Raw genomic sequence first — 12,949 nt, 5'->3', positions numbered from 1 at the left:
TTCCCCTATGTGGAGACTGCAGGTGCACACGGCTAAACCTGGCTCCTACTTGGGAACTTGAATTCACATCCTTATACTTGCGTGGCTGGCACCTTTCAAATTGAGCCATCCCCCTCCCCATCCCCAAAAATATTTTCCTTAAACTTTTTCCCCACCCTATTCTACACATTTGTCTGGGTGCCTGGAGCCACCATAGTCATTCTTTGTTAGTTTTAGACGGTTCCAATTCAACCAACTCTACTATTGCTTAGTGTATCTCACAGAGCAACGATTTCTGTTTTTCTTAAGACGTGGGCGGGTAATTTCTGATTTTGATGGAGCCCCCAGATCTTTGGGATGAAGAAAGCATTGTAAAGTCGAGGGGTTGCTTCTGTCATTGTTGGCTCTGCTTTGCTTTGTTTAGACGGAGTTTTGCTGTGTAGCTGGAATGTGTGTCAGTCCTCCCTGCTCACTCAGTCTCTGCAGTGTTGGGGATCACATCTCGGTCATACAGTCCAAGCAGCTTTTTTAAAGTCAAGCCCCAACCCTTCAGCCTCCCTAAGTGCTGGGATGACAGTTGTCTGTCACCACATCCAGCCACACTACAGTACTTTGTAAGTGATGGGTAATTGGCAAATCGGCTGTGCTCCTTATAACTCTCCTAAATAAAGACCAATAATGGCTTTACTATGATCCCTGTATTGCTCACTGGGAAGTGGATGAATTTACATTACGAGTGAGTCAAGTTGTAGTAACCCCATCCTTAAATAGTGCACATCTCTTGCACCTTGGTGATTAGCCAGTAAGTAGCACACTTTTGATGGATCTCACAGGCATTCAGGCCTAGCTTCCAGGTCTGCCCCACCAGCTTCTTGTTTCTCTCCCCTCCCCACAGTACTGAGACTTGACCCTCACCCCCAGGCCTGATGGGCAAGCGACCTGTCTACCTTGGAGCTACACTCTCAGCCCTTCTGTTTTGTTTTCTATTTGCACACCTTATTCTCATCCCTCTCACGAGTCCAACAACAATGATGACGACAACAACAACAACAACAAAACAACAACAACGAACCCCTTGGGAAGCCAGACTGGATGGTGCATGTCTGTAATCCCAGCACAAACAGTTAAAGAGTCATGGGGCCTGGAGACATGTGTCAGTGGTTAAGTGTCAGGACTGCTGTACCAGCAGATAAGACTTTGGTTCCCTGTACCCACACGGGCAACTCATAAATACCTGAAATTCAGCTCCAGGGGATCTGTCTCCTCCTTTTGGCCTCTGGCCACCAGCACATAGTGTACACACACACACACACACGCACACACACACACACACACTCACACACACCACAGACACACACACACAGACACAGACACACAGATAGACAGACAGACAGACAGACACACACACACACACACACACACACACACACACACACACACACACACACATACACAGGCAGACAGTCAGAGGCACCTAACTAAAGTTAATCTTAAAGGCGAGGGAATTAGTCAGGATTCTAGCTTAAGAGACTCTGGCTTGAAAGCCTGTTTTCTTGTTTTAAAAGCAATCACTCCAAATAACTGGAGGACACCAGTGAACAAAACCAGTGGTCACCCCCAACAAAGCTCCAAGTGGAAGCCAGGTATGGTGAGGCACATCTTTAATTATAGAGCCAGGTGGATCTCTGTGAGTTGAAGGCCAGCCTGGTCTACATAGTGAGTTTTAGGCTGATCAGAGCTACACAATGAGACTCTGTCTCAAAAAAAAAAAAAAAAAAAAAAAAAAAAAAAAAAAAAATCCCGGGTACTGCGTACCAATAAAGTGCTTCCTCTGGGTTGGGAGGGAATGGGTGATTTTACTTTTATTTGTAGTTATTTCTCTATAAATCTTATTCGTATCTTTATGTGATAGAAGGTTAAATTCCTCTGGCTTAAGGAGAGGGCATTTGTTGTTGTTTTATAACCTGCAGATCTGGTTGAAGCAGCTTTGGGTGGGACTGAATCCAAGATCCCAGGTGATGTCACCGTATCTTTGACTCCATCTCTTCATTCTCTTTCTGGCTCTGCCCATGTGGTAGCAAGAATTGTTCGTAGAGACTGGCACACCAAAGCAAATCTGGATGGTCCTAGCACAGTTGGCATGCTTGTTCCTCAACGTGGTCAAAAGAGCAGAGTAGCCATATTGGACATCCCCGAGTTACATTCCTGTGGGAAGAACACGGATTAAGGAAGGATTTTTACAGAGTCAGAATTAATTGCTGGCCCAAAGAATACATCACTGGGTGGATACATGTTGTCTACTTCTATGCTGTTTGTAAATTCAAAAAAACACATTAATGTGACATGTGTGTATGTTCGTGCGCGCGCGCACACACACACACACACACACACACACACACAGATGATACCATTTACTGGATGTTATATATTATATATCTACTTTGACAATTTTCATGATTTAGTACCTGGTATATAGTAGACAGTAAACTTATTAAAATGTTGTCTCATTTTAATATTTATAGTGATAACTCACATTCTGTAGTTAGTGGAAACATAGGTTAAGGGTTTCCCAGGGACAGTCGCTCTTTGATAGAGTCTTTTGTAGTTTAGACTGAACTTGAATGCAGTATGTAGTTGGGGATGACCTTGAACACCCGATCCTCTTGTCTCTACTTCTCAAGTGCCAGGATTATGGGTGTGTACCATCATAGTTCTTCAGGGTCACCATCTTCTACCTGATGTAAATAGGATCGAGTCTGGGTCCATGGCTCTCAAATCCAGTGTGCCAAACATGCTTTCTTGGAAGCTTCTTGTGTCTGCTCAGGTGTCTTTACCAATCTACTCCTGTATAAACAAGGACTCATCCTGTTTTCCTCTCTCTTCTTCTTCTATACCCAGAGTTCTTCCTTCCTGGGAAGTAGGTGGGATAGATAACTAACTGTGTTAATTTTCTGTTACTGTAACCAGTTCACAAGGAGGAAACGGGTAGTATGGACTTTGCAGGTTTTTGTCTGTGGTCAAGTGTAGCTAATGCATCAGGGCTGTGGCAGGGGGTACCTCATGGTGGAAGCTTGAGGAGGGACAAGCTCTTTATTCCATAGTGGCTGTGAAGGGGCTGGATTCCCACAGTTCCCTTCAAGGGCATGCCCATAGCGACCTAAGACTTCCCACTAGGCCCTGCCTCAGCTTAAGGTCTTACCAGCTCTTAATAGTGAACGCTTGGGACCACGCCGTAACACACCGGCCTTTGAGGGATATTCCAGACCCAGACTTCAGCAGCAGCCTTTCAGTTTTCCTCTCTTATTTCTTTGGTAGCAGGAAAATCATTTGACTTAAGGTCACAGAGAGGGCAAGCTATGTGTGTCCAAGTTACACAGCTAGTAAATGGGAGAGCCCATACCCAAATAAGGAAATGCCATTCTCCATACCAGGATTTCTGAACCTGAGCACTTTTGGCATCTGGGCCTGGATAATTTTTTTCTGTGTTGGGCTGACTTGTGTGTCAGTGCCTTAGCCCTGACTTTCTTGCTAGGTGCCAGGGACAGTCCTGACTTGCTCTAAACCTGTGTGTGTAAACATTGGCAAATGTTCTCTGGGGAAGGGATCCAAATCACCCTCTAGTTGAGACGCTTCACTCTAAAATCTTTGTTCCCTATGAATATTCGTTTCCTTCAAACTGGTCTTTAAGGCATTTGAGTTTGTTTAAGTCATGAGGGCCATAACTTCAAGATATAGGAAAAGTGGCCATGATTGAAAGTTAGTCTTTCAACTTCCTTCCCTCCTTCCTTCCTTCCTTCTTTCCTTCCTTCCTTCCTTCCTTCCTTCCTTCCTTCCTTCCTTCCTTCCTTTCTTCTCTCCTTTCTCCTCTCCCTTTTCTCTCTCTTTTAGGCTAGGGATGGACCCCAGGCCCTTGTGCTTGCTGGGCAGGTGCCCGGCAACACCAGCAATGTCTCTTTCTCTGTCCCCCTCAAGTTGCTTCTGGAAGGTAGGCTGCCTTGAGACTGGGCTGTATGTCTTGGAGGCAGCAGACAGAGCCTTGAGGTTGTTTTGCAGGAAAACTTCGTTTTCCCTTTCAACAAAGACGCTCCTGCCCTCTGTGTGACTGGAGTGATTTTTCTCCCTTTGAAGTTATTTCTGTACTGAGGACATAGGAAAACCATGCAGCAAGATTCATTTGGAATAGAAAACATACGGGCCGCTCTCTTTTCCATTACTTTAACGATTCTCAAACACTTCCATCCTGCAAAGCCTGTATTTTCACTGCCCTCTGAACACCAACACGTAAACAATCTTTTTGATAGTTTTCCAGAAATTGCTACTTTCATAGAATAAAGGTGGGAATGAGTCTAGGGAGAGAAACAGCAGCCAATGTGTGTGTATTAAGCACCTACTGTGTGCCAGGTAAGAGTCCTTCCTCTCTCCCACCCTTCCTCCTTCCTTTCTGAGACAGGATTTCCTTCAGTAACTTATCCTGGCCTCAAACTCGCACTGTAGCCTTGGCCGAACTCATAATTCAAACTGTAGCCCAAGGTGCCTTTCAACCAGTGATCTTCCATGCTCAGCCTCCCAAGTGCTGGGGTTACAGATGTGAGCCTCTGTTTCTGGTTATGGAGCCTCTTACCTCCTGATTTTCACCATAGTTCCATGTCGAGGGGATGCTGTGTAAGCATACAGCGAAGCTTTGAGAGGTATCAAGGTTCGCTTGCCTAGCAGACTGGACTCATGTTCCTCTGACCTCATAGTCCATGTTTTGTGAATGACTTCCTACTACGTCTCTCCATGTTTTGCTTAGGATTTTCTTTCCACACCCCACCCCGTCGCGACCCTGTCCACAGTCATGCCTAGTCTTAGCTTGTCATTATATAGAAACCCTCTGTATCATCGTAAGTTCCTACGTGCAACTGGAAGTGCCCTGGGAGGGGAATGTAGATGGCCAGCTGTGGAGAAGCACACAGGATTAAATGAATCACTTGCCTAGAATTAGACAGCTTTGGGCAAAAAAGAGCTTCAGTGGCAGAGATGCTAGCTTTATTGTCTAATCATGATGGCTACAGTCAGTGTTTTCAAGCTTGGTCATTCTACCCATGGCAGAATGTATCCTGACAGGACATCTTGGTGCAGTTTGGGTCATGGACCTGTCTCTTGGTAGGGAATTAAGCTTTTCCTGGGGAGACATAAGCAAATGTCTCTTTACTCCAGATAGGGCTCCAATGACAAACCAAAGTGGCCACTCCATCCAAATCTTGCTTGATGAACCAATGAATTGATTGGGCTTACCCTCAGGAGTATGGGTGAGGGGCTCCTCAGAGCTTTACACATGACCTCAGAACAGCTATATCACTAAAAGGTCCCATCCCAGTGTGGGTGATGACCTCCTAAAGCTACACACATGGAGTCTCCTACTCTTCAGTACTTTCCGGCTTCTCTGTACTCTACAACTCCTGAGACCACTTGAGCTGGGCTGGGATTACTGACAGCTGACAGGCACAGGGAGAGTGGCTAGAGTCTCTGGTGAGGCTAAAATAACCCTTCCTAGGTATTCTCTATGAAGGAGAATCAACAAGCTGGGGTCTTGGAAGATCTCATGTGGGTAATTATAACTGTGCTCCACTCAGAAGACAACAGTCTACATAGTCCCACCGAGGGACTAGATTCAAGGTCTTAAGAAGGGTAAATCCTGGGCAGAACAACCTAGTGTCCACACCTAATGCATGTTCACACCTCTAGGCTCTTGCAAACATTTGTCACTCTATTTCTGTCTGGCTGTTGAGCTACCCTTGAACTTGGTCTGTCCTTCCCAAACCCCATCTCCTTTGACTGCTGGAGTCCACTGTGTTTATTCCTTCCTTCCTTCCTTCTTCCTGGTTCTTCTGAACTAAGAGCCCTTACACAGGTGTCTTGAGTTCCCCTCCCATTTCTTTTTACCTTCATGGCTTTCCCACAGGTCACCTGCTTGCTACTTGGACACTTAATGATGTTCTTCTTTACCTGGGAATGGCTGTAGAGATAAAGAGTCTCTGTAAGCATAGAGCTACCACTCTGGCTTAAAAAAAGCTATTAGATATCTCCAATATGTTATACCTACAACCTGTGTATACACTACATACTGAGTATGTGCCAGGCTAAGTCAGTCAGTCCGTCCATCCGTCCATCCATCTCTGTCTGTGATAGCTACTTCTATGTCATCTTGACACAAACTAGACTTATCTGAGAAGAGAGAACCTTGACTGAGAAGTTGCCTCTATGAGATCAGGCTTTGGGCAAACCTATAGGGTATTTTCTTAATGATTGATGGGAGAGGACCCTGCCCATTATGGGTGGTACGATCCCTGGGATAGTGGTCCTGGGAGCTATAAGAAAGCAGGCTGAAGAAGCTATGAGGAGCAAACCAGTAAGCAGCACTCTTCCATGGCCTCTGCATCAGCTGCTGCCTCCAGCTCTCCTCCTGGTTTGAACTTCTACTTTGGCTTCCCTCAGTGGACCATGACTTTGGATATGTAAGATAAATAAACCATTTCCTCCCCAAGTTGCTTTTGGTCATAGTGTTTCACCACAGCAATAGTAACCCTGACTAAGATTCCCTCTGTGAATGACTCTTTAACTCCTCAAAACATGTCTTCTATCAGTTGAGTGCTATTGTGACTCCCATATTAGAATTAGGGAACTGTTCATACACCGGAAATGTAGTCTCCACACTTGTATGCTAATGGTATTTGGCAGTGCTGGGAATGGATCTTGGGACCTCACACACGCCAGGAAAGCAACCTCCTACCACTGAAGTCCTGCCTCAGCTCTGTTACTGGCTGGCATTTGGAAATAGGATGGTGCTTTGGAAGGTAATTGAGTCAAGATCACAAGAATAGGTGTGTCCAGAGTGCGACTGGTGGCCTCATGAATGAGGAAGAGTTGACCTTCTCTTTGTTGTGAACTTAGAGGCCCTTGTCAACTGCCAAGAAGATGCTAGTACCATCTTTCTAGCCCAAAGAACTATGAGCTGAAACGGCTTTCCTCAGTTCATTGTAAATTCTCAGTTTCTTCCTCCAGCATAGTGGTGCAGGCCTAGAATCCCAGCGTTTAAGAGGCCTGAAAACCAGAAGTCTTAAAGTTGTTCTTGGGTCAAGAGTGAGCTACACAAGACCCTGTCTCAATCTTCCTATCCCACTCACTACCTGAAACCCTGCCTCAACAAATAAAGAAACAAACAAGAAAAACCCAAACAACAATAATAAAAATCAAGAAGGAATAAATTACTTGTTTGTGGTATTTTTATTATAGCAACGGAAAATGGACTAAAATAAAAGATATAGAGCAAGTGAGTTATTTAAGTGGATTCAAAAGGTTGAATATATATATATAAAAAAAGAAAGGTTGAATATATTAGCCACTTGTGTCATCCCTGTTAGAAAACACCCAGCAGAAACGATTTAAGAGAACAAAGACTCTGCTCATGATAACACAGATACAAAGATATCATGTTCAAGGCCCCTAAGCACCACAAATTGGTCTGAGAGATAAATACTCAAAAAACATACAGACACATGCACAGTGTTACATTATAGCTTTGTGTTGGGGTATTTTGAAAGATATGACTAGTTGGAGCTATAGCTCAGTGGTAGAGAGCTTGTCTAGTATGTGTGAGGCCCTGGGTATGTGGGTGAGGAAAACATGTCTAAAAGGACTCTTAGGGTAGTGAGGATAAAACACATTGAGAAATTGAGATACAATGCTGTCAGGAAAATTGTATGTCTGGCCTTATAGACACTCAGATATTCACTAAACAGCTATCTACTATGAGTTGCTGTGAGTGGAATGGTGCCCTGGACAACCTTCAGTGGTGTGTGTGTGTGTGTGTGTGTGTGTGTGTGTGTAGCAAGGACCTCATAAGTAACTATGTCCCCTGTGTGGTATGGAGTGGGTGGAAAGTAAGGATAACTAGGAAACCTGGGAAGCTAGAGCAGTTCATACTGGGAGTAGCAGCCATTCAGGGAAGATGGGAGACACTAGAGTAGGCCAGAGCCTTGAGGGAAGAAGAGGTGAAAGATGACCTAGAAAGATATATTCAGGATGCAGGGATTTGGAATTGCTGTTTATAGATGTGATTAAGAAAGTTGAATTAGGGTAATTAACTTGAATTATCCAGTTGGTCTCTTAGCACAACACTGAGTGTTGTTATAACAGGCAGAGGGAGTTTAGAGACCACAGAGGACAAAACAGTGTAAACACAGAGCAAAGAGCATTTATGAAGATGCCAAACCAGAGGACAATATGGTGTGGCCACAAGGCAAGCAATTCCAGCAGCAGCCCCCGAATCTAGAAGAGACTAGTTAGAAGATCCCCGCCCAGAACCTCTGGAGGTTGTGACACCTGTCAACACTTTTCTGTAGACAACTGATACCTGTTGTGGATGTATCTGAGGCCCCAGCAGGACATAGGTGAAGAGTAGTGCCATCGACCTCAGGGTGAAGTTGGGCCGGGAGTGTGTATGAGTGAGTTTTCTCCATCATCACCCTCGAGTTCAGTGTTTTGCACGTGTATACACCCTTTCTCAGGGGTTTGGGCAAACAAGAGGATTGAAAGAGCACTGAGTAATGGTGAACCAGTATAGAAGATCTTGGCTCCACAGGGCACAGGAACGGATGATATGGGTGAGGTGTGGGCTCTGTGGCTTGCTATAATGCGGACAGGATGTCATTGGATCTCTTCCCTGTTCCTTTGCAGCTGCCCCCAGAAGCGAGTAAGATCTCAGAGGACCTCCGGTCATCTGCAGCTCCTCCCTCCTTAGGCCCCAGCTTTGTGCAGAGCCACTTTCAAGCACAGTACAGGTAAGGTGGAGGTGTGCCTAGAGTGTGGTCCTCAGGAGTTGTGCATGAAGGCCACCTGTATCTCATTGCCCAGGACCCTGCACAACAAAACAACACATACTCAAGTTCCCTTCCCTTTCCTAGCCCAGTCCTGTTCCTTTTCTTCTTCGCTTCTTGAGATGGCCTTCTGCCCTCCTTTAAAGGAATGGTGGCTGGAGGATGGCTGTGTAGAGCAGGGATGTGGTAGGCAGGATAAACCATCCTGCAGACACAGTGAAGCTGGGGAGACGCTTCCTGTTTGCTTGGCATGGCCAGAGAGCTCAGCTGAGTTAGTCACTGTGAGCTCAGCTCACAGTGGTGGATATAAAAATCATTACATGGCCTTTGACTTCAAGAAGCATGCATTGTGGATATTTCTATATGAGAGTATGTGTGTTTATAAGATTTATGAAGTTTAGTGAAAATACTTGCATCGACGAGATGTCGAAGATGAGACCTTAGCCTCAGGCCCCTTGGCCATACGTGTCTTTTCATGAGTTTTGATAGCTGAATATGGTGAATCGGTGGGAACGTGCTCAACAAAGATGACTGACTGTAGCCTCCAAGATGGGGATGAGCACAGAGGTCAAGATTTAAAGGAAGCCATTGGATTCAGAGATGTTGCCACAGCTCTTACGTGAGATGTCCACATATGTATGTTTCTAACATCAGGTTTAAATTCCGCTTATTAAAGGCTGGAGCGAAACCAAAGTTGAACACGTGAATGGTATGCTGATGTGACATGTGTCTATAATATACAATGTCATGTTAAATATATATGTACCGTCAACTGTTCACCATTTATGGTAAAATCTTACAAAATCCTCTTTTGTAGCTTTTTATTTATTGCGTAATACTCAGTTATCTCTAATCACTCCACCTGTGTGGTTGACTAGAGGACTTCTTGCCGCCTGTGAGTTAGTCCTGTTGGTTAGCCTCTCTCCCACTGCCATCCCTACTCCCTGGTCTCTGGTAATTGCCATTCTACTCTTAACTTCTGTGAGAGAGGTTTTAGAGTCACTGAGTAATATTTACATATGATTTGATAACACATTTTACGTTCCATATTCTATGTGAAAATCTTTGTGCTTATGTTCACATGAAATATGTATGTGCTATAATATATAAGGTAATATGTAATTATATATTTATAATAAATATATGTGGACTAGCATAAATGGTATGTAGTATATTTATATAATTTATTATTACTGCTTTTTGAGCAGTTGGGGATTGACCCAGGATCTCACACATGCTAGGCAAGTGTCTTACCACTGAGTGACATTAATAATAAATATTAAATGTCTCTATATAATATAAACATGTATACTTAAATGTGTCTAAGTATACTTTATTAATAATCTGTGTATGTTTGTGGGTACTTGTACACGTCTACATGTATGTTCAGAGGCAGATGTCAACTTTGGTGATGTTCCTTAGTTTCCTTTGGTTTGGTTCTTTTTGTTTTGTTTTTTAATTTTTAGGTAGTATCTGTCATTGGTCTGGGGCTTGCTAATTAGGCTAGGCTGACTGGCCAACAAACCGCAGGACTCTACCTTCTCAATGCCGAGTTTACAAATGGCATCCGGCCATTTTATGTGCATACTGGGCTCAAACTCAGGTTCTCATGGTTATATAGCAAACTGAACTTCTCCCCAGCTCTTGTTAAGAGACGCCCTTACAAGAGTCTGGGAGACAAGAGAGGCTCTGGGGCTTCTTCCAGGGCTCACAGTAAGTGCAGAAGAAGCTCTGCCCTCAGTAGGTTCTTTGAAGTCTGAACCCCATCTTTGCTACCTCTCTTCTGTTGCTTTCCTATCTTGTGTGTATTTGCCATTGTCTGCGATCCGTTTAGTTGCACTGAGCCGGACTTTCTCGTTCCTTCAAAAGGATTCCAGTGTCTGTCCTGGGTGTTGCCGTAAGCCATTCCCAGCAGAACTGTTCTCTGGTCTTGGCGACTGCTCCTTTTCCTTTGCTCTGCTGTGTTTCCCCAGATCTCTTCGTGAGTTTCTTTTTTTTTTTTTTTTTTTTTGGTTCTTTTTTTCAGAGCTGGGGACCGAACCCAGGGCCTTGCGCTTCCTAGGCAAGCGCTCTACCACTGAGCTAAATCCCCAACCCCGTGAGTTTCTTTTCTTAATTACTTCCCTTCAAGAAGGTGTTCTTTGCGTTTGGTTGGGAGGGGTTGACATTATTTTCAGCGGGAGTGAGTAGGCAGGGCCGCCATCTTTGGGAATGATTATTCAGGAGGCCCGTGTAGTGCCTGAATGCTTTGGAGCTACTTTCTATGGGAGCAGAAAGCATCCTGGAGAGGGGCCCACACTCTGCTCTGGGGAGCGGGGACCAGGAGGAAGCTGCTGGAGCAACTGTGGAGTGCTGCATCTTCTCCCTGGTTGCCAAGGGTATTGGGTAGTACAGATCTCTCCAAAATGGCCTAAACTCTTGTGTGGATAGTTGTGAACTGCCGTGCCAGGGCTGGGAATTGAACTAGGGTCCTCTGGAAGAGTAAAAATACTTTTAACCGCTGAGTCATCTTTCCAGCCTCAATAAACCCTTTCCAGTTAAGCGTGGATGGAGTTAGGCAACAATCCCACCCCCTCCTTACCCCCTGCCCAAATGTTTTGAATAATAAGAGGGGACTAAGGGACCGGAGAGGTGGGAGGCTTGGCATTCAATGAGGAAATCAGGAAGGCTTCTTTTCAGATGGACCAAACAGGGGAGTGACAAGAAGTCTACCAGCTGATTACAGGGGGGGGGGTGTGGGGGGGTGAGGGGGTGGGGGGGTGGAGGTGGGGGAGGATTATGATAGGTATTCCAGGCGGGGGAGCCGCAGAGACAAGGCACCTAAGTGGGTAATGATCTATGTGAATTCAAGGACCGGGAGGGCAAATTTAAGGAATAGAAAGAACGGGCTGGGGATTTAGCTCAGTGGTAGAGCACTTGCCTAGGAAGCGCAAGGCCCTGGGTTCGGTCCCCAGCTCCGAAAAAAAAGAACCAAAAAAAAAAAAAAAAGGAATAGAAAGAACTAATCACAATGGCAAAGGCCTATCACCCCAGCACTTGGGAGGCTGAGATGGGAAACTCTCTCACCCCCTTCTCTCTCTAAAACAGACAAACAGAAAATAAACAAGAAGCAGGCCAAGATGGGTCAGTGGCAAGAGGGCAGTGAGGTGTGGCTAGGGTGGTGGGCAGGTCCTGGTGTGGAAGAATTTCAGTGGAAGAGTGGGTTTTAGTGGACAGGGCACAGGAAGAGCTTTTTTATTCAAGCATTATTGGTGGGTGTTTTGGGGGGAAATGAGGGTGCTTTGAAGTGTATGCTAGGTTCCTGACTTTATGTGGGGTGGGTGGGTCTTCAGGGCTGGGCTTCTCAGGGAGTGATATTTGAGTCAGGCAAACAGTGCCCTTCCAGTAGATTTCTCATTTATAAGAGCATAAGAGGTATCTATGCTAGTGACAGCTGAGAATACCGCTTTGAGCCATAGTGCCTGTCGTATTGAGAAAGTGTGGTCAGGGAACCCAGGCAAGCAAAGACTTTTGAGGTACGAGAGGTGATTTTCTGCAGTGGGATGGTTGGGGGCAGTCCAAAATGATATACTGGATGGTCATAATTTGTCTGTTCCATGGCGGAATATGGATGATGTCAGTCTCCCTGATGTCAGGAAACTGGGGGTGATGGGTAATTGTGGGTTCTCTTTCTTCTATCTCCTCTTCAGTTCTCATTTCTTCTGAGGTACCAAGTGCAAAACCCAGGACCTAAATGTCCATTTTTGGACCCGCTGATTATATTTAATCTGTCACTATTCCCAGTGTCTGAGAAACAAACTTATTTCCCATCTTTTCTGTAGTTTAACTTAAGAACAATAAAATGTTATTTTTATTCTTTCCAAGTAAGAATGGGGTTATAGCCCAGTGATAAAGTACATGCTTGAGATGGCAAGGCCACATTCTTGAATCATTTGGATATGATACAAGTTTATGAAGTTTGATATGATGCAATTCTATGGGTTCAGTTCTCACTTCCATAAGATACGTATGCACACTCATGCATGCATACCATTACCCAATTACTTGGAAAATTTGTATTTTTTATTTTCACAGATCACATATCTTGCTACATGAAATAAGTTCAGGGCTAA

At 44.8% G+C, this 12,949-nt stretch overlaps 1 protein-coding gene across 2 annotated transcripts in view; it reads left to right on the top strand.

The window, feature by feature from the left end:
- Positions 1 to 12,949, top strand: part of Usp43 (ubiquitin specific peptidase 43) — a 62,732-nt gene that overhangs the window by 7,520 nt on the left and 42,263 nt on the right. For both annotated transcript variants that reach the window (XM_039084979.2, NM_001396024.1), the window contains exon 3: positions 8,698 to 8,801. In XM_039084979.2, the coding sequence (XP_038940907.1) occupies positions 8,698 to 8,801 (104 nt within the window). The remainder of the gene's footprint in view (positions 1 to 8,697; positions 8,802 to 12,949) is intronic.

This window comes from Rattus norvegicus, chromosome 10 (genome assembly GCF_036323735.1).
Source record: "Rattus norvegicus strain BN/NHsdMcwi chromosome 10, GRCr8, whole genome shotgun sequence".
Classification (NCBI taxonomy): Eukaryota; Metazoa; Chordata; class Mammalia; order Rodentia; family Muridae; genus Rattus; species Rattus norvegicus.
Note: the sequence above shows the minus strand (reverse complement) of the source record. Positions and strands in the feature narration are given on the sequence as shown.